Consider the following 21,660-nt stretch of genomic DNA (forward strand, 5'->3'; position numbering starts at 1 on the left):
TAAAATTGGCTAGACTGTTTCTGGATGCCTGTGTTCAGAATCCATATAAAAATCCCTGTGCACAGCATAAGCAGACTAATGAGATAAGACCTTTTCTTAGTAGTATAATCTTTAAGACAAGTTCTAGCAGTCAAGCAGGAAATCAGAAAAATAAATGGTACATTCAAGCTGCTTGTCTTTGTCCTGGGCTGTGGTAATAGTTGGAATTGAATGATACAGCACGTGAAGAGGTTTATTCCTCACAAAAGCCTTGACACACTCTAGTGGCAAAAGCTCGCAGTGCCATTCAGTCAGTGGAGCCCAGTGAATTTCTTTCCTTTTTCATGTGAAGCAATGGTTACCCTGGATTAAAATTTAGTTGATCAATATTGAAAGTAACCTGGCAGCTCATAAACTGCCATTCAAATCCTGTGCTTTTATAAAATTTACATTTCTTTCCTGTATTTTAATATAAGAACTACTGAAGCAGGACTTTTGCTTGCTTGACATTTGTACAGAGTTTTGAGCAACACACCCTGACCTGAATCATTGAGGCATGGCCATGATATTTATGCAATATGTGGAAGTCAGTAAATAGCACCCATCCACAAGTCCTCAACACTTAATAGTAATGGATACATATCTTGGGCGACCTCATCTTTTAACCAACCATCATTAAATACTAAATCAATAACCACATTAAAAATGTTTTTATAGATAAGCTTTAAACCAGTGGTTTTGCTGATTGAACTTATCATAAATGATTCACTGTTTTGTCTGCTGAGAAGACATAATGGACCACTTGGCTGCCTCAGTTCTCTCTTCATTTTTACTTCAGGGCTATGCTGTGGTAAAATCCCTCTGCTAATACAACGAAGAATTTAAATATATACTTTATCATCACAATCCAACCTATGGTGAAGTGTTTTCTCCAGAATCAAGACTTTTCTGTGGCAATACTTTTGGATTGACTGTGTACTAGTACTGATCCTCTGGCCTCATTGCTGATACCATTTGAGCTGAAGAAGGACAGAGAATCTCTCTGTGTTTTACTGCAATTTACACACTAACGTGACTCAAGTATTTCATTTAGCACAACTCAAAATTTCCCTTCCTCACCAAGATTTGCTGTTTTGAAACTCTCAAATAGCTGTGTCACAATGAAAACAAAAATTCCTTTTCCACAAAACAAAAATGTAGAAGCATCTCTTTCTGGTTTAATGTTTGAATTTATTATTGTTGTTTAAACAATACATGTATCTGCATGTATCTGCTTGTTCATTATTTATCATTATTCTCTATTTCAATGATTCCTTCTATTCTTTCCTCCATGGGTGTTACTTTTTGGTTATCTGGACATAAAAGAGCCACATAGATATTTTAGACTGGCTCTTGCTGCTGTGCCTCTGAAGTTTGTTAATTTTTTCTTAATAAATTTTCTCTTTATATGGGAAAGTTACTCCAGTAAAAGTAAATGTAAATGTACTATCTAAATGAAGACCCTTATATGAAAATATATCTTTCCCCAACTCTCTGGAGGTTCTTGCTTTGGATTTAAAAGTGAGTAATTTTTAGACTGGTGCAACTCAATCATAAATATTGGGAAGATGCTGACTAAAAATTAGATCTGGAGTGAACAAGTAAATCTCTCATTGAAGTCAAAGGGAATACTGCCAATTTACACTGGGAATGAATTAGACCTTGGATTTGTTTGCGTCCTCATTTGACCTGTTGTCCTCAAATAGCATTGTCAGACTAGATCTATCATAAATTTCTAGTTATGTCATAATAATTTTGTCATTATTAGTGATTAGATCAGCTTTAGAGGTTTTTTTTTTTAATTCTTTGTCCTGTTGCCAAGTTCCATGAGGACACAAGCTATGAATTAGGTTGGAGCTCTGAATTCTTTTTTCTTGTGGAATGGACAAGGTACTTCCAAGACCAGGAACCTGTTGTGCATACAAACTTATCTACATACCTTGGGGCAATACATTATTTTTTCTCACTGTTCTGTAGTGATATAATTAGCAATGGAATGGCATTTGCCATTCTCTGGTAGCTGGTGCTATCATGAGATCCATGTTCCTGGTTAGCAGAGCTGAAAGACACTAACTTTGGGAACAACTCACTGCTTGCTTAGTACAGCAACACTGGTTAACATATGCCTCGTGTATCCTGGATTATAAGTATTCCTTTATATCAGGTCTCTTTTTGATCTTGTCCCTCATCCAAGCAAAGAATTAACCAAATCATAAGAAAAAATAAGACAGCAATGGATGAGTGAGCATCCAAGAACATCACCTTGAAAGATACAATTGCTTGTATCTAATGAGGCATCAGTTGTTCACTGGATGTCTGGGCTTTGTAAAGATGCAGCATCCACTGAAGCAGTAATCAGTGGTGAACTTTTCAACTTTTGATAATTAATGCGCTTGCTTTGTCCATCTTTGCATTTTAAAGTAATGCCAGATGACTCTGTAATTCAGTTTTGCATCTAGGTTAGACTCCCGTTACAAACAAATGAACATCTGAGTATTGCATGTCACTGCCTTAAAAGTCCCCTCAGGGGCTGCCTTGACGGAAGGGGTTTTTTTCTCTCCTTAAGACACAAAGGGTTAGAACTGCAGCAGAAAAGTTATTTTCTAGAGTAAATTTGATTAGTTTCAATGGACAACAAGCAAAAAAATTAACTAAGCGTATAACTAACTTGATTAGCTTTGGGCAAGTCATCTCAGCCGCATGGAGGATTTATATCTTCTGGTGCAGTCAAATGAATATGACTCTCTTGCACTCAGAACCAGTTTAGATTTAAAAAAAAATACAGCTCTTTTGACTGCTAGTGTAATAAAGGAGATTGGTTGATAGATTCTTCCATCTGTTATGCCCAGACCATACTTTGCAGTGCAGATTTTACTAACTATGTGATCTGTTATTTTTTGCACGGTGTGAAATTAGGCTTCCTTCTTTCTTCCCTTGGGCAGTGAAGAGCTTTATAAAAAGCATCAGATAAAGGTATTTTGGGCTGTGAGATGACAAGCTGTCTTATGTGGCTGTGGTTCCATTCTTTTAGTTCAAGGAGATTTTAATTTGGAAGTGTTAAATAGTTCTTCTTTCTGTTTATTTAAACACTTTGGTTGCCTTTATGAAAAAGGCGAGTTTATGTTAAAATTCAGGGAAATATATTATAAAACTGCAGAAGAGAAGCCATTGTATTTCAATTTAAAACTTCTGTGAAGTGACTCATTTATTTGACCCATGACTCTGCAAAGTCACTAGATAGACAAATGCATTATGCAGATAGAGAACTGGAGACAGAGGTTATGTGATGCCCAAGGCCATGCAGTGAGTCAAAACTGAGCCAGGGCGAAGTTCCCATTTTAGTGTGTCTATTAATAACACCAGCACAGACAAACTACATTAAAGAACTAAAACTGGGGGCCATGTGATGTCAGCATGCTCTGCAAGACTGAGATATTGTTTGTTTCCATCTAACTCTAAAATGGTGAAATTAATAGACATAAATATGACTGGATCAATATCTTATCTGAAGGTTTTCTCATACTTAAGGATAGTAATCTCTTTCCTCCCTCCAGACTGAGACCTTGTTTTTTCTTTGACAAACATAAAAATGATTTGTTTACCTTCAAATTTTGAGTACTGACAGGTTAATACTGTGTCTGATGTCAAAAAGACAGTCATAACATAAAAGATTTAGGAATAAATGTGAGGTAGTGTTAATGAGAGGCAAATTTTAGTTGCATTTTCTATCCTTGATAAAAGTAGTATTTATATTTAGAAGACCATTCCTGCACTGATGTATTCTTTGAGTTTGTATATTTTATCTAGCTTTAGATAAAGTTAGTGACTTCGGTTACTAACAGGACGTGGCAGAGGAAAAGGTGTTGCATAATAAGTTGCGTAAGTTGGAGTTAGGAGCTGCTGTATATCATTAATGTCTGCCAGTGACTTGCCTTAGTGACTTGGACCTGGACTTTCAAGTATAAATATAACTTTTAGGTGCCTTTGCCAGTGATTCTATTTCTTATGATTGCTAGCTTGATCATTATATGTAATAAAAATCAGTCAAGAATCAGCAAGATTATAGAAATATCCATGAGAACTGACTAAAGGGTTGACGTATTTGATGGGGACAGCTAAGGAATCCATTGCAGCTATATTTAATTGAAGCCAATGTCTAGAAATGCCAAAAGGTGGTATCAGGGATTATATTTAACTTGCAGCCTACAAAGCATTATCATGGAAATTCATGTAACATTAAAGACAATGGTCAAATCAACTTAGTTTTCAAAAAATAGAGGAAAAACTTAATATGGAAGTGACTTCTTGGTTCTTAAAACACTGAAAATACATTCAAAATACCCTAATCTATGCAGTCTCATAACAGATTTCCAAGTTTCTTCAGAATATCAACAAGAGCCAAGATTGCTCCATTCATTCTTCTTTAAGCGCTAGTTTTATCTGAGTATCTGAAAGAGGCTGATGTTACTGCATTTGTTGTCTTAATCTTTGTACAGAGAGAGAAGTGATGTCAAAAGGAGCAACACTGCTAAAGTAAGTTATAGCACCTATCCATTCATCACACCCCAAGACTGATTTGTATGTCACTTAAATTAACATGTATGACAGTGATCTAGAAACAGTCCTGGAGCAATTATAATGTTGCAGCAACTTGCAGAAACAGACATTGCTTATGATAATGGATCATTCTTCATCATAAAAACCCGATAATTAGGTTTCTTGCTCCCATCTCACTATTTCATTGTATTCTTCAAATTCTAATTGCTATGTTTGATTTATATCTGTTTGTTCTTGGGGCAACATTTTCATACATCTTAAATAATTAATCTCCATGATGATGTCTTTACCAATAGCTTTCATACTCCCACCTCATTGTTACAATACACATTGATCTTTCTGTGTTGTGAGTGACAAAAACTATATAATGTTTTAATTAGGGACTGACCCATACTTATAGGATACCATCAGTGCTGTACTGTCTCTAGTATCTCTAATGGTGTAATCTAATATGGTTTTGTCTTTTTCTCAGCTGTTTTACACTCGGAGTGTTAGGTGGAAGCAGCTGCACTTTTGTTTGTCTGCCTCTTTGCACAGTCCTCCAGGATATCTGTTACCTCTCCATTTCTCTGTTATTTCCACCTTGCTGTCCAGGTCCTGTAGCCTCTCTCTGATCCTTCCCAAACAGCTCTTATTACTCTGGTGCTCTCTAACTGTTATCAGGCTGAGGTTTATGTTGAAATGAGATCCAGAAGTGGCCTACTCCAGCTGTGGGATGATGTGGGAAGAAATGGAGATGGGAGGATTCAAGAGAAACAGGCTGCAGAGAATTTTCAGACTGCTGTTGCCATCTGGGAGAGGGCTAGGGAGTGCTGTTGCTGTCAGGGCTCCACAGCTACAGGGAAGATAATGCCGAGCTGCTCAGACTCGCCAGGAGAGCGCTTCCTGCCTCCTCACGTACAGTCTGCAGCCTGCCACCTCAGCTGCCCCCTTATCTGCTTATTCCTGCCTCCAATGAGACCTTAATTTCCTACTACATTTTCTCTCATTTCTGCAATTCTGTGTTATTCCTCCTCTAAACTGATGCTGCCTCCCAACATGCACCAGCACACTAAATGTGTCAGTTTTTTGTTGCAGAGCCCTGCTCTGTATGACTATTAAAATTCAGACCCAGTCCTTGAAGAACTTTTACTATTCACTATTTGTTGATGATTCTTTTTTCAACACAGCCCCTCAACTGGATTTATAGAATTAATCTGGTCCAAAGTGACAGCCAGGAAAAATAAAACTGTCCCTTCAATTTTAATGAAGGGCTCAGCCATCTGATCAGATGGTTGCAGTTAGTAAATTACTGTGTGTCAGTGGAGCCATTGAAACTATGGGTGCTTTTAGTCTAGCCAATTGCAGAGTAGTACAGGACCAATTAACTTTTTCTAAACTGATTTTTAAACTAAAATTGTAAAGTGTAAACTTAAAAACCAAGCAAGCTGAATGGAATATAACTGGCCAATTACCATGGCTGTGTTAATGTACTGTATCATATTGCAGCTTTAGTGTGTGTCTGAGAATGTCACTAAAATTACAGGGACCCACTTCCATGATATTCTGAGGAATAATCAAGTTTTTGACTCATGTTCTGACTCTTGAACAAGCTTTACTTTACATCAGCATGGGTTCCACTTCACTTTAGCCATTGTTGTTTTTCATATCCATTAGCCCTTTTTGTATTCTGGTTTCTAGGCAAGGATCATCAAGTGTGAGTTATGCAGTGCTGCTGCTGAATTATAAATTAGTTCATTTATAGAGTAAATTAATCTTTAGTATCTTGTGTGTGGCTGATTTAGTATATATGCACACCAAGAAATGAGTGTATTAACATGGTAAGAGTGTATGCTCAGATGGGAAGGTCTGAAGAATTGCTAATCTCCATGGTCTATATTCCTCCTCTAACAAAGACAAGATTTTAAATTTCCAGAGAATTCCTGTATGCAACAGTTTGTTTTGAAAAGAAATGGCTATATATGTCATCTGTTTTTTCATTATTCAGATTATTTCCTTTCTGCACATCTTGTGACAACAAGCATCGTCTTTTTAAAAATAACTTTTATCAGTGGCACAATTTAGGACAACATTTTCTAAAACGAGCCCTGACAAGCACCACTTGAATGGTTGGCTGTACAGGTATAATTCCTGTATTGGGTTTATCTCACTGAATTCCCAAAAGACTCAATTCTGCACAGACCTGTCCTGTTGGTAAAACTTCCTTCACCTGACTTCTGTTTGTGCAGGGAACAACATTGGTTTTTTGAGAGAGAAGTGCATTATCTAGCTTTACATGTGTGCTCTGTAACATGTCTAATGACATAACAGTTTCTCTGTTAGCAGTAAGCAATTGAGTGCTTTGCTAACTTTTGCTAAAACACATCCATCTTTCTTTCTGGGAAATGTGTTGAATCTCAAGATTTCAAGCAACCTGAGTATTAACATTTGGGATTGTGTATAAAATTGAACTAAGGATTAAATGATTGATCCCTCTTTATCATTCAGCTAATTTAGTATCAGGGATTTCAGTGAAACTGAGGCAGACTCACAAGCTGGATGAGAGAGCCAGGCTCAGGTATCAGCCTTGTGTTCAAAGCAACATTGACAATATAATAGAAATTGTCTCAAAATTGTTAAGAGACTCTTAGAAGTAAAAATACCACCTTCAGAGCCTGATCCTGAATCTACTAAATCTAAAGTAGATTAATATATTAAAATTTCACCATTCTTGCAAAGGTTACCTGGTGCATTTCTGTGAGCAAATAAAATAACTGCATGATAAAATCGAGTCATTTTTAGTACAGCTCTGTCTGCTGCATTGGTTTTCTGCTGTCAATTCCTTTGTAGTGTTAGTGAACTGCTCTGTAGCAGCCTCAAGGTATTAAAGCAGAGCCAGAGCACAAGACAGGAAGGCAATGTATAAAACTGTAAATCAGCAGGAGCAGGGCTTTTTTACAACATTTCCATTTACTATACATAAAACCATTCCCTGATTTGAATAATTTGCTGAGCTAAGTAACAAGATTAACAATATACCTTCAACAGGGAAGATCAGGCAATAAAATATCCACAGTTTCAATCAGGATTGCAATTTACAGATGTCTAAAAGATAGTAAAATGTAAAGAAAAATCCCAGACCCCTGGAACTGATCAAAATTAGTGTCAGTCATTGATTTCTAAAACACACAAAGAGACGGTGAGTATAAATGTGTTACTTACAAGTGCTGAGGATTTTAGGGAATGAAAATGGAGACCAGGAGCTGGAGACTGCCTGCCATGCCAGCAGTGTTGATTTGGAAGCGATGGACACAAATAAACATTCAGCAAAGCTTAAAAAGCTGCAATGCAAGGCTAGCCAAAAGTGTCCATGTCCTTACCGTGCTGTGGCTGGCAGGCAACCCGTGTCTGGGAGCCTTCAGTCCCTCTAATCAGGCTCCAGGGATTTTGTTTGCAAGAAAGATTGTCCTTTAAGTGATGAGTGCAGGAAAACAGAGAAATAAAGAGAAATGAGCAAATCGTACAAGGCAAATAGCTGCAGGTCTTTAGCATGCTCCCTGCGTTTTCCTAAGCTGCATCTGCAGTAGAGAAAATATCCCAAAAATAGCTCAGGCTGCCAATGACTTGCTGAAACCTGAGAAAGAATTGCTGAATTTAAAGATCTGGGTTGCTGTGGGTGTATGATTAAAGTGAGAAATTGCTGGCAGGAAGAACCTAGGATGAAACCACATGCTTAAGGAGTAACTTGTGAGTTCACTGATATCAGAACATGAGCTGACCTCTGATTTCCCCCTCCTCCACCCAATGCCAGTTAACCCTTAAGAGTTCAGAGTGGAAGAAAGTTCTTCCATAACAGATGGAAAAGGAAATATAATAAAAAAACCCCTTCTTTCACCTGTAATGTAGTGACAATATTTTGCAGCAGTGCCCTGTTTCTGAAATTTTATGGCAGTAAGGGAAGCTGAGGTATTGCAGGTCTCTGACTTCTGGAAAGCTCAGTCTGGTGTAGGGTATAAGCTAAATACTCACTTAAAGTTGTTTGTGGTCCCACAGAGTGCAAGGGATTTCAGGTGAAGTTTTGAGGGAAGGAGGGAGGAAGGGAGGGAGGGAGGGATGGATGGATGGATGGATGGATGGATGGATGGATGGAGGCAGGGAAGAAGCCAGGAAAAACACAACATTTAGGAACTTTTCTGCAAACAGTGACTTAAGGACAAAATGTCAAGATTTGCCAGAGTATTTGGCACAGTCTTGGAGGAGACACTGGCATCTCTGTATGGTGCCCAGAACAAATCACAGTAGCTACTCCAGGTTGTTCTGGTCTGTAAGTGCTCCCTGTGGATCCCTTGTGCTTACACAGCTCACTAGAGTGTAGTGTGCTTTAGCCCAGTCCTCAGCTTTCTCCCCAGCACTTTTTAATGGTACTTCCTTGATTAAAAAGAAAACAAGAAGCAGTTGTCAGAAAGTTGGGTATATGGGCTTGGCATCAGTTAAGTTTCCCAAGCAGCACCAAAACTAATCCTTAGTAACCTATTTAAGCTGGTATTAAAGCTTCCAGAGCATGGACTAGGAGCTAGTCCCCAGCTTTCTGTGTACTGACACTGAAAAGGGAAAAGGTTTCAGTGCTGTAACTGGGTTAGATTCAAGCCACATGGGACTGGATCATGAGAAGCTGCTTCTTTGGAAAGAAATTGTGCATCTGAGAAAAGAGCTAAATATCACCATTAATTCAGGATGTGCTTTTGGCTTAACATCAGTTTTTTGATATGTGCAGAAGAATAATGGACCCATAGGAAGAACAAAATATTTACTGTGCTTCAACCATAATTTAGTGTAATCACTTAATCATCATGGTAGGACTGTCTACTTGATGCAACGAAGCTGTACTTAAGAGTCTCTGAACACTTTATCTTGAAGATGCCATGAATATGTGAATGTGTTTTATATATACACTGATAGCTGTAGTTTCACACACATAATGAAATTCTCTGGGGCTGAGGGGTGAAGCATTTGTCCTGTGACAATAAATAGCCATTTAAGTTGCACATGCACAAGGGCAGCTGACAATGCCCAGCTATGAAGGTCCCTATTGTAGGTGCTTTGGAGAAAAGGCCCATTATCAGGTCTTTTCATCTGTCTTCAATTTTAACTGATCTGTTCATAAATGTTCTCCTAGAAGCTAGAAGAGTAGACAATCCCTGAAGCAGGCTGGTTATTTCATCTGTAATTATACCCCAGCAGGGCCTTTCCTAAGTACTTCTGCTGCCCAAAAGGAAATGTAGAATATCATAAATTTTGGCCTGAATAATTATGACTCATGTTGCAGGATTCACTCTCAGACAACAGGCAGGAAGCACTTACACACATCTAGTGTTAATTTATAAATATATCACATAAATTTCACGGTGAGTGCAGGAAGTCTGATTACTAATCTCCTAAAAACTTCTAATGCAAACTTCTGTTCCCATACTTGAAGCAGTAAGTGATAATACTAAAGACTTTGTAGGCATCTTTTTAATAAATTAATAAAACCTAAATCCAGTAGTAACTTATCATGTATGGTGGTGATAGTGATATATCAGCATGAGACAATATTAGTATCTCATCTGTTAGCAGATGAATGAACTATGCATTAAAAAATTAGATCCTTTTCCTCCCTACCAATGAGGTAATTAATTCAAACACTTTTTGCCTCTCCTTGTTATGAAGAGGTTGCTAATGCAACACAATAACACAATAAACACAATAAAACAGTGCTACATCTCAAACAATCGGAAACTTAGTATTCAAAACCATTCTCTCTTTATTATTGTTGAATTTCATTAACTCTGAGAGTCGAGATCATAGATTACATGTATGTGATAATGCATAGTTTTGTATTTTTGACTTAAATGTAGCATAGGGCAAAAGTAAAAAGAAAGGAGTGTGACAGAATTCTGAGCAGAGACCAGATGGGTGGTTTGGCATGGAAACAAAGGCATTAGCACACATTCATCGTCATTATAGGAAAACACTAATGCTTGTGGTGCTTATCCAATAGATGTATGGAGAAAATACATCTTCCCCTAAGCACGATGCTTTAGGTCATGATTCCTCTAAATTATCTGAATGTGCTCCTGAGAGTTAAATGTTTGAATGTTCTTGTTCTTTTCTTCATCTCAATCATTTCTTTAATATCATATGAGTTAAGTTTTGCCTAAGCGCCCATTGTAAGCTTTTGTGGCTTTTGTCTTTGATTTCCCTGGAAAGAAGTGGCAAAGTACCTGGAACTAGTGCTGTCCTACCAGGACTGATTTATCTGTGAGCCTGCCCTGAGCCTAGTATGATCCATAAATCATCTGCAGTTGTGTCTGTCTGCACATCAGGGTTTGGATTGGAGCATCCAGGAATGTGTGGGAGTCTTTGCCTGTAAGTGCTGGTTGATCTGGAGAAACAAAGTCTTGTTTCCACCAGTGCAGTCGAGTCACCAGACTGGTGTGGGTGTAAATGGGAATTCCATTACAGAAACTTGTTGGGCTTCACTGGGCAGGATGTCAGCAATTGTTTATTTTTTTTTATAAGGTAGTCTCTTTATTAAGGAGCTCTTCGTAGCATGAATTTCAAAATTGTCTGGCACATGTAAATCACTGAAGTAGGAAGATTTCCAGTGGATTGGCAGATAATTATCTTCTTATCACAATGATAGAGCTGGTGCAAAAATGACACTTTGCATTATCTGAAGCTGTGACCATAATTTGAAATTAGGCCTTGAATGCCAGCCCTGGTAAAATGAGTGGGAAGAGAAAAAGCACTGTACCTGACACTGCAGCATGAAAACTTTAAGGATGAATTTACCTGAAGTAACTTGGATTAAAAAAAAAAAGACTAGGGAGTATCATAAGTATAAATAGTAGTGCCTTGAAGACTGTCTGTCTGGATTGTTTGAACACAAAGTATCCAGGTTTGGCAGCATGGGGAAATCTGAGGCTAATGGCCTTGATTACTGCAACTGTCTTTTTTCATGTTAAAGTACAGTGTCCCATAGCCCCTGTTTCTCTAGGCAATGTACAAAAATGTACAAAACATATCATTTTATGCCAGGAACCTGAGAAGTGAGGTCTCTCTTTGTACCTGCCAGCTGATTTGCAAGGGCTTGTTAGAATATATTTCTCCCATTTTAGCTAAGGCTAGTTAGACATAGGCAGTTGCTGCTATCTACCAGAGTTTCTTCACTCATTTTTTCTCTCCTATTTTTTGCCTTTTTGCCCTACTGTCTGGGACATTCTCCTTCATGTTTTAAAGCCAATTTAATACCTTTTTCTCTTGCCAAGTGCATTCTGATTGTGGCTCATCCCACCCTACTCTATTTCAGACCCATTCTGTTGCCTTATATTTTGGTTTTCTTCTAGAGTTGGAAAGGATAAATCTCATTCTGTATAACTACAGGAAAATTGCCAGTATAATAGAAACTGTTTGTAAAATTGATTTTCTTTTCTACAAAGGATTGACTGGAAGACTTTCCCTGTAATGATTCTATAGCAATTAGTAAAAAAACAAAATTTAAAAAGCCAAAACAAAACCAGAGGAAAGCCACAACCCTCCCTCCCCCTAGGCATTGAGTTTCTCATCGGTTGTCATTGCAAATTTCCACAAATGCTTTTGGCACCATTTCGAAAATTTTAGCCCTGTGTTATGCTTTTGTTTGATTAATGACTAGTTCCAGAGATTTCCTCTGGTGATCCTCACATGAGACATAAAGAATTATCAATTGCCTCGGCAATGTCTGGAAGCAGAGTATGTTAAGGATGTAGTTTGCTTCCCTGAGTTTATAATGAAACATCCCATTGTATTCCTTGCCCTAAGGTACTAATTTGATACATTCTGCATCTGCCTGGCCCAAGAATTGCAAGTTTGCCATAGCAAAGTGAGAGATTATATTTAGAAATTGCTGTTAGCAACCATCAAATCCACACTTATCCCCATTCTATGAAATGTTCAGTTTGGCCTTACTGTATTTGTTCAGTTTTATATGTACAATAGGATAAACTAGAGTACTCCAAAGCAACCTACTCCTGAATACTAACAACTCCATTACCAAACATTTTATTCCAAATGGTAGTGAAAATATTGAGCAAAATAGTCTTGGTTCTACTCCATTGAACAGCTATAAATCCAAGTAATTCTTTCTCAACTTACACATTTCAGATGTGTGAAGTAGGTAAGTTTTGTAATTATGATACATCCTTTCTTGAGATGAGCTACACAATGAAAGAATCTTTATTTCAGAGTTGTGATTAACCCAGTTTCTAATGCACAGACTGCTGTGACAAGAGTTAGGGCTTTGTTGTTGAACTTGATTTTACTCTGAAGTGTACAAATCAGGAAAGGTTCCATTAAAAGTCAGCTGCAGCCTGAAGCCCATCAGTGTCATTCTCCCTGATATTTTGACTATGGGGGAAAATGGCTATTGCAGCTGCTGCATTCCTTTTTCCCTTCTCTCACCATCATTATCTGTTTCCATGCAGTGATTCTCTTCTAAGATGGCTTAGAGGTCCCTCTTCTTTAAACATACTTTTTGTATCTCTGCTGCCTGCAGTCAGACTATCTACATATCCTGGGAGAGTATGCATAGCAAAGCAGTATGATATTAGGCCTTTGAGATAGGGTAGTGTTTTTATGAAGAAGAAGAAGAAGAAAAAAAGGCAAAATAAGAGGAATAAAATGCAGTGTTCAAAATTCAGGTTTCATGGTGTGTACCATCATTTCACACTTTTGCTTTACCTCAGAGACTCCTTGCTACCTTTTCTGTCATTTGGAGCATTTTGCTCTGCATCTGATTTCTCTATGGAAGTGGCACTTTTATCAGCTCATGCTCCTTTTCCTGTGAGTGTCAAACATCTGTGGCTACAGGTCTTCTTGAAGTTTTGTATTTCTCAGTTTAGAAAGTACTGTTAATGGAAAACTTTGTGTTCTTTAATATCTTGAATTAGGAAAGCACTGAAGCGTGTACCTGGAGATAAGTAAACATTGCAGTAGGACTTCATTCAGGACTATTAGGACTATATTTAACCACTCTTTTGAAACAATGTAATTTTCATAAGTTTTTTCAGTACTAGGACTTTCTTGTGTCCCCATAGATATGCGAACTTTTGATTTCCAGAGATGAGATTTTGCAGTAGCTGAATAAGGTCTAATTGTGTAAGTTTTTCCATTCCTGTCCAAATAGCCTGCTAGTTCCAACACCAGTTTATCTAATGTGTAAACTGGCCAGCAGGGCTTCATAAAATTATTCTTTCCTTCAACAGTTTTAGCCCTTGGTCTTTTCTCAAGAAAGATTTCTTATGACTCTAGTAGGAGTTTTGCTTGAGGCCTGTAGAATCCTATTTAAGATTTAACTGTGCTATTTGACAATTATTGGTTAAAACACACTGAAAAATTATCCAGTGTGAATCCCTAGTGGATGTAATTCTCAGCAAATTGGGCGTGGGCAAGAAGCTGAATATTTCAAGAAGTGTCATTATTTATATTAATCAAGATAAATAATTTGATGGTATTTTAAGAATACCATTTTAAGAATGTCCCACTGCTTGGTTAAAAAAATAAATTCAAAAGTAGTATTTAAAAGCAATTCCACATAATCAGCTTCAAAGACTGTGGTACAGGATTCCAGTCACATGGTTAATGGAAAACAGTACTTGTTTGGAAAAATGGAGCGGAGGCTTTAACCTTCTGATTTGTTCCATGTAACATATTTTTCCACTACTGCAACATGCTTTTCAATGGTGTCACGTATAAACCCCTCCCAAGGTTTAAATTTATGGGGAAAAGGTTAATGGAAATACTTTGAGTTTAATATGAAGTTCACAGCAGATGCAAAGCAGCAGTTTACTCTAAAAGGAAGTGTCAGTATAGTGCTGTCCCTGAGACAGATACATTACCATGCCTTCACCCCTCATATGTTTATTTAATGTTGGGTATGTAATGATCAACCTTGCTGTCCTATTTGGGCAACAGAAAAGCCTCCTCAAACACACAGCTGAGATATTCTAGTACAAAGTGCTATCCTGGTAGTTGTAAGCCCTCCACTTCAGCTGTCCACAGAAGATGCTGAAAGGAAAGAGGGGAAGAAGGACATGTAGGTCAGTTTGGCCATCTCAAGTCCCCCAGCCTGTGGGTGCTATAGCTGTGGCAGCTAATTCAGCTTGGGGTGACGACACGGAGAGAAGCAGGGAGTCAAATGCATCTTACTAATGTCTTCCTCTCTGTGTTTCCTCAGCTCAATATGACAGCAGTGATCTTTTGCTAAGTCCTTAGGGAGTATACTCTGTAAAATACAAATTTCTTTGCCTTTTGAATTATCTTTCTATTGACGTCTGACCTTTACTTTGCAATAACTTTCCAACTGTGCGTTATTTCGAAGAACAGTTTGGACTTGCAGGTAGCTGGAGAGCCTCCCTTAGCCCAGTGGCTGCCAGCTCACCTTTGTTGTTTTGTCAGCATTTCTGGTGCTTTCTCTCAGATACTCTTTTTTTTTTTCTTTCAACAGAAACTTGTGATTATTTATTGTTTGTAATCATAGAAGCCATTTAATCAGAATGTTTAACTATGTTTCCAGTTTAGGACTGGAGCCAGTTTGGGTTACTTTTAATTTCACCAAGATTTTCTAAATGAAACCCTTTTGCAGTGGCTTTCAACTCAATTAGAGACCAGAATCTTAACTCCAGTTTTGGTCAGGCACTTGGAAAGGTATGTAAGCCTGACTTCTATTGAAGGTAGCTTAGAGGTGAGTGTGCTCTGCAATGCCTTCCTAGCCTAGGACCTGAATATCAACACAGGGCTTGAGAACTTTCATGTATTTTATCAAGCCAAAGAAGAAACGTAACAATAACTATTTGTTTTATGACTTCCCTTAAAAAATAATAATTAACTTTATTTCAATGGCTATGTATTTTATTGGCATATTAATTTCCAGGTAGATTGAGTTAGCAGCAGACAGTGATAATAAATTTTGCAGGGAAAGGTGTGTGAGAGGCAAAATGGGTTGGGATGTGTCAGACCCTGTGAGTGTGGTCTAGTGTGCTGGGGGTTTATAGCTCCAGTGTTGAACTGGAATATACCCTGTACCGTTTGTGCTAGAAAAAATGACAAGATACTGCTAGGTTTGTGGAGAGCCACTGTGGAGTCCACCAGCACTAGACTGCTTTTCATATAGTGCAGTTTGCAGTGAGTAAGAAAAGGCTGGAGCCAGATATTCCGATAATACATCAGGGATTAAGTTGGTCTAATGGAGCAAAGATCAGCCAAGTATATATATATATCTTTATAAAGCAGTTGCTGTCTCTAAATATGTTTCTCTTTAACCATTGCAATTAAGTAGCCAATTTTGCTGTTTCTATTAAACTAATGAGAAAAATTACCAAATAAGAGCTTTAAAATGCAGATTAAAGCACAGATGAGACAAATAGCAAACTTTTTTTGAAAAGGAAAAATAACTTGTGTTCTGAGAAAACTCTTCATGAATGCTGTGCACTAGTTTTCATTGCTAGAGGGCAGCCTGGTATAAATAAAAAGAGTATGAGACCTTAAGGTCTGTGGGTGTGTAACCTCTCTGAGTTTAAATGGGGTACTTTTCAAGGATATCCGTGGCTTCTTAGTTTTATGATCAATATTTAATTTTAAAAAACCCTATTTCTACTTTGATTTCTGTCTCAGGGATGTTAACATTCACGTGTCCACATTTCTCCAGTTTCTTTTTGGCTCTTCATAAATGCTTAAGAGACAGTTGACTTGGTCACTCTTCCTATTGCAACAGCTAACATAAGTAAAGAAATTATGAGATTTTAAGAACTGTTTCCTAATTTATTTTATTTACTACAAGATTTTCCACTCCCCCTGTAGATGGCATCTGCAAAATATTTATGTATTATTCTCTGAAACAGAGAACTGTATGGTATAAAATTTGTGAACAATTATTTATTTATTACTCATGGGTGTTGCTTTGCATTCTGTCTCAGAAGGGTGTGCCTCTGCTTTATGTTGCTCCTCTTTGACTATTCCTTATTTTGCTAATGTAATGCTTGCTGTACATGCATTTTAAAACTGAATATAGAATCAGGTTTTTGCAAAGTGCTTATAAACAACCAGTCATTAGAACAATACTTGGAATAAATTTTCATTTCAAATACTTTTACAACCCAATTTTTATTTGTAAACTATTATTAAATGTAAATATCTGTAACTCCATCAATTTCAGTAAAATTATTCAGCTTTTTATGGCTAGATAGAGCTCTTTGAGGTAGAAGTCAGCATAAGAAAATCAGTGTTTTAAAATATGGCAAATGGGGCTTCTATGTGATACATCTTTCTCAGGCATCTGAAACTAAGAACATCTCCAAATTGGGAGCTACTTCTGATTATTTGACTATAATTGCTCTGGATGTTGCTACTTTCAGCCTCCTGTGGAGATTTATTTTGGTTTGGTTGTTGCTCATTTAACATAATTCACGGCAATAGGCAAGAGCATCTACAGGGCTGCCCTAAGCTTCCCTCAGCTAGGCTGACTCTCAGGGACACTCCCTGTGTCTGGGAAGGGCTGAGCTTCACATTCCAGCCCTGACCCTGACTGTGCACTTTGCACTGAAAAACTGTCAGCTCTCCAGCCTGATGTGGACCTGGATGTGAGTGATTGCTTAAGCTCAGTTTACCTTGCCAGAAAAAACACATTTCATAGAAGAATCCTCAATGTCTTTTTAGGGAAAGTTTATGTACTTGTAAAATAATATGGATCTAAGTGAAGATACCAGAAGTAACACCAATCACAAAGTTTCTTCCATATTGTCCCAGATGCTTTCCCTGCATCTTTAAGCTCTACTGATGCCTTTGAGATTTGTGATGATCTGAGAAAGGAGGTTGTAAACAGGTAGGCGTTGGCCTCTTCTCCTAGGCAAAAAGTGACAAGAGGACATGGCTTCTAGCTGCACCAGGATGGTTCAGGTTGGCCATCAGGAGGAATTTCTTCATACAAAGAGTTATAAAGCATTGGAATGGGCTGCCCGTGGAGGTGGTGGAATCACCATCCCTGGAACTGTTCAAGAAACAACTGGACATGGCACTTAGTGCCATGGTCTAGTTGACAAAGTAGTAATCAGTCCAAAGTTGAACTTCCTTATCTTGGAGGTCTTTTTGAACCTGACTCTGTGACTCAGTGACTGGGATTGTCAGTCCTGCTGCTTGGGTGTGAGGTGCTGCTGTGCTGAGAAACCTCCTGTGACCTCTGGAAGCTCCTTCTACAGCCAGCAGCTCAAATTCCTCCCATTTCCTACAGTGTGAGCTGGAATAGCTTTTTGGTACTTCCCAGATCTCTTGGGTTAGAATAAACTTTCCCAGGGAAAGTTCCCCATCACTGTTATGTAGCTTTGTCCTGGTCTCCCCTGTACCTGCCATAACCCAATTCATGCTGGCAAGAGAGTTTTGGAGTAGGTACTGCACTGTTCTCACCTCCAACATCTTTCTGCAGGGGGGAGCAACAGTCTCTGCAGGCTGGCAATCTGCTTCCTTTCCTCAATACTACAAACAATTCATTTTTTAAGTCTTTGCCTTTTTTTGCATGCTCTCGGTATGAAATTTCTTTTGGTTGTTTGTCTAGTTTTTAGTTTCACAACTAAAGAACAAAAAACACTTTTAGACCTTCTTTAAAACCTGGGGTTTTTTTTACTGTGAAGCAAAAAGCAGCCAAAAACACACAGTTCTGAGTAAGTCAAATTATACTGCATTCTTGTGTTTGAGTAAGACACAGAGCAACTAAAACAAACTAACATAAACAGGGAAGCCAAATTAAATACTTACATTTGTATAGTGCAAGAGGATCCTGGGCTCAGGAATGAAATTCAATCTTTATTTATTTTTTGAGTAGGCAGTGCATAAAATAGTTGAGGATCTTTGCAATGCAACTGTACAGTAGTGGAATATTTTTGACTAAAGAATCAGCTCATACTTGTAAAAGGACGAACTGTTTGCTCAGCACGCAAGAGAGCTTTCACAAATCTAGAGGATCACTGAATCAGTCATAGCTCTTCATAATGCAAAAGCAAATTGTCAAATGGACACCTGACACCAAATGGGGAAGAGAGCATTGGGGTGTCTAATGGGCAAATACACAATCTGCTTAGCATTGGAAGTGAGAAGTTCTGCTTGAAGCAAAAATGATTGTGGTATGTAAGGAATGCAGATGTTTATCTACATATCATTGCCACTGGGCCTTCTCACAGCTCTCCTAATAACAGCAGAAAGAGCTTTTGGGCTTTTCCAAAACAAATCTGACCTTCACATCACTCCCCACTTCAATGTGCTTTGTACAAAAGAAGATACATGAAAAAGTAGCTGCAGCATAATATGGATGTTAGGAAATTACTGCAGCACTTTATTTTATAGCTGAAGATTGGGGTAGAAAGATTTCATTTGGAGGCACTGCAGTTCAGTCACAGATTATTCACTCTGTGCTGGTTAACTCCTGTGCTGCTTCTGAGCTTTCCCAGCATTTCATCAGGTGTTGGCAATTGGTCCTGGAAGCACTGACAGAGAAAATGGCTATTTTCTGCAGCTAGGTTGAATTGAAGAAGCTGCAATATATTAAATACTTTACTAGTTACTTTTCTGTGCACAGAAATGCCAGCAGCCACCACTGGGATGTTGGGAGAATTAAGGAAATGTGGTACATATCCACAAATGAAATGGGAGCGAATCATAACCTTCATTAAGCAGTGGTGCAGTTAAGGACTGAGTGAATGACCAGTACTTTCAGATTCATCTGCCCTTCTGAAGAGTTGTTAATCTCAGTAACAATATCATCAGGAATTCCAAATCCATTAAATCCACACTCACACTCCAGATTGCAGATGACACCAAGCTGAGTGATGTGGTTGACATGCCTATAGGATGGGATGACATCCAGAGGGACCTGGGCAAGCTTGAGAAGTGGCCCATGGAAATCTCATGAGTTTTAATAAGACCAAGTCCTGGTGCTGCAGCTGGGTCAGGATAACCCCTGGTATCAATCCAGGCTGGCGATGAACAGGTGGAGAGCAGCCCTGCCCAGAAGGATGTGGGTGCTGCTGGGTGAGAGGCTGCACATGAGCCAGCCATGGGCACTCACAGTGCAGAAAGCCAGACGTGTCCTGGGCTGCATCCAGAGCCCTGTGGGCAGCAGGGGATGGAAGGGATTCTGCCCCTCTGCCCAGCTCTGCTGAGACCCCACCTGTAGTGCTGCATCCAGCTCTGGGGACCCCAGCACACGAAGGACATGGACCTGTTGAATTGAATCCAGCAGAGTAGTCCACCAAAGATGATCAGAGCAATGGAACACCTGTCCTGTGAGGAATGGCTGAGAGAATTGGGACTGTTCAGCCTGAAGAGGCCTTGGTGTGACCAAATTGTGGCCTTCCACTGCCTGAAGGGAGTCTACAGGAGAGGTGGAGAGGGACTATTTACAAGGGCCTGGAGTGACAGGACAAGGGGGAATGGCTTCAAACTGAAAGGAAGTAAGTTTAGATTAGATATTAGGTGAAAAATCCCTGTGAGGGTGGTGAGGCACTGGAACAGGTTGCCCTGAGAAGCTGTGGATGCCCCATCCCTGGAAATATTCAAGGCCAGGCTGGATAGGGCCTGAATAACCTGGTCTGGTAAAAGATGTCCCTGCCCATGGCAGGGGGGTTGAAATGAGATGGTCTTTAAGGTCCTTCCCAATCCAAACCACTGTATGATTCCTAGGTTTCCTGTGTTAGAGTTGTGTATGGAAATGTTTGTGTGGAATTTAAAAATGTTGTAATCCTGAATTATTTCAGCCTATCAGTCAATCAAAAGAATAGCTGTTTTCACCTGTTTCTTACCCTCCAAGTGGCTGCAGCAAAGAATATCTGTCAGGTTTCTCTGGAGTTTTTCACCTTTATTATTGTCCGCACAGTCTCCACATAAAAGGTTACCAACCTTGGCTTTTGCTTATACAATTAATACTGGGTTTATGTTGTAATCCCACTTCATTTTGCTGATCAGCCTTACAATATCCTCAGCTGTTATGATATGGAAACCAAAATATCAAGATGTTCTTGTTAAGAACAGTGGCCTGACTTCAGCTGTGCAAATGCATTTTTAGTCCCTTGTCAGAGACTAGATTTCTTATATAGCAGTTTCCACAGAAACTACAGGAGACTCAGTGGTCCTAGAAATCAGGCCCCTCATTAGTGTGCTTACATATGGATACATAGGCACTTTATTACAGCTGAAAAATGAAAAGAGTTAATATTGGAGTTATTACTAGGTATTTCCCCTCTTGTCCCTCTGTGTCTTATTATGGATGACTTTGGCACCTGTGTTACCCAGCCAGCTTCAGGGTCTGAGTGGCTTCCCCACAGAAGCAGGCCAGAAGTGAGCTGTCTTTTGGCAGTGAATCACTGATGAATTTTAAACAGAGTCCAAGACTCTGGACTGCTCTCATCTGTCAGCTGAAGGTCATGCTGTCAATGAGTGTGTAAAAGGCTACTCAAGGTCATGCTGTCAGTGTATGTGTACCAGGGTTACTCAAGTGATGGACTCCAATGTGCATTTAGAAATGAAGCAGTTTTGCCTAGATATTGTATAGATCTCACACAAGATTTCCCTCCAGGATTTTTTTTTTTTTTTTTTTTAAACTGATTGTGAGGACTTCTTCCAACACGGATCCTTCCCACAAGCTGCAGTATTTCACAAACTGCACCAGTATGATCCTTCCCAAGGGATAAACTCCTTCAGGAACAGACTACTCCTACATCGGTTTTCCATAGGGTCACAAGTCTTGCCAGCAAACCTGCTCCAGTGTGCGTTCCTCTCTCCATACATCCACAGGTCCTGCCAGGATCCAAAGTCCTAATACAGAAGCTTCTGGGGCTGCTGCAATTCTTGACAGGATTGAGGATTGTCCCCTTCTCAGTCTATTTCTTTTTGAGGGCCAGGGACTTCTCATCCAAACAATCTACACTGGTGGAATGAGAAAGTCAAAGGATGGTAAGCATCCATTGAGTGTAAGACTGTATATGGGCCATCACTGAAGACAGAAAGGAAATGTTTTACTGTAGTATATGCTGAGATATAAAACTT

The 21,660-nt window shown here is 38.9% G+C and overlaps 2 protein-coding genes across 11 annotated transcripts in view; one reads left to right on the forward strand and one right to left on the reverse strand.

Moving 5' to 3' along the window:
• The window catches only part of AMMECR1 (AMMECR nuclear protein 1), a 98,124-nt gene extending 89,855 nt beyond the window's left edge, over window positions 1-8,269 (reverse strand). Inside the window, exon 1 of one of the 7 annotated variants that reach the window (XR_011004120.1) lies at window positions 7,935-8,264. Coding sequence is in view for 3 of the 7 variants with exons in the window: in XM_068204933.1 (XP_068061034.1) it covers window positions 7,935-8,106 (172 nt within the window). In the remaining 4 variants the exon portion in view is untranslated. Of the gene's footprint in view, window positions 1-7,776; window positions 7,894-7,934 lie in introns of those variants that run through there. The other 6 variants (XR_011004122.1, XR_011004121.1, XM_068204933.1 and 3 more) reach the window with 6 other exon arrangements.
• The window catches only part of PAK3 (p21 (RAC1) activated kinase 3), a 229,422-nt gene that overhangs the window by 8,244 nt on the left and 199,518 nt on the right, over window positions 1-21,660 (forward strand). Inside the window, exon 1 of one of the 4 annotated variants that reach the window (XM_068204927.1) lies at window positions 10,830-10,962. The exons of the other annotated variants lie outside the window; for them this stretch is intronic. The gene's annotated coding sequence lies outside the window, so the exon portion shown is untranslated. Of the gene's footprint in view, window positions 1-10,829; window positions 10,963-21,660 lie in introns of those variants that run through there. 4 annotated transcript variants of the gene reach the window in all.

This window comes from Anomalospiza imberbis, chromosome 14 (genome assembly GCF_031753505.1).
Source record: "Anomalospiza imberbis isolate Cuckoo-Finch-1a 21T00152 chromosome 14, ASM3175350v1, whole genome shotgun sequence".
Taxonomy (NCBI): Eukaryota; Metazoa; Chordata; class Aves; order Passeriformes; family Viduidae; genus Anomalospiza; species Anomalospiza imberbis.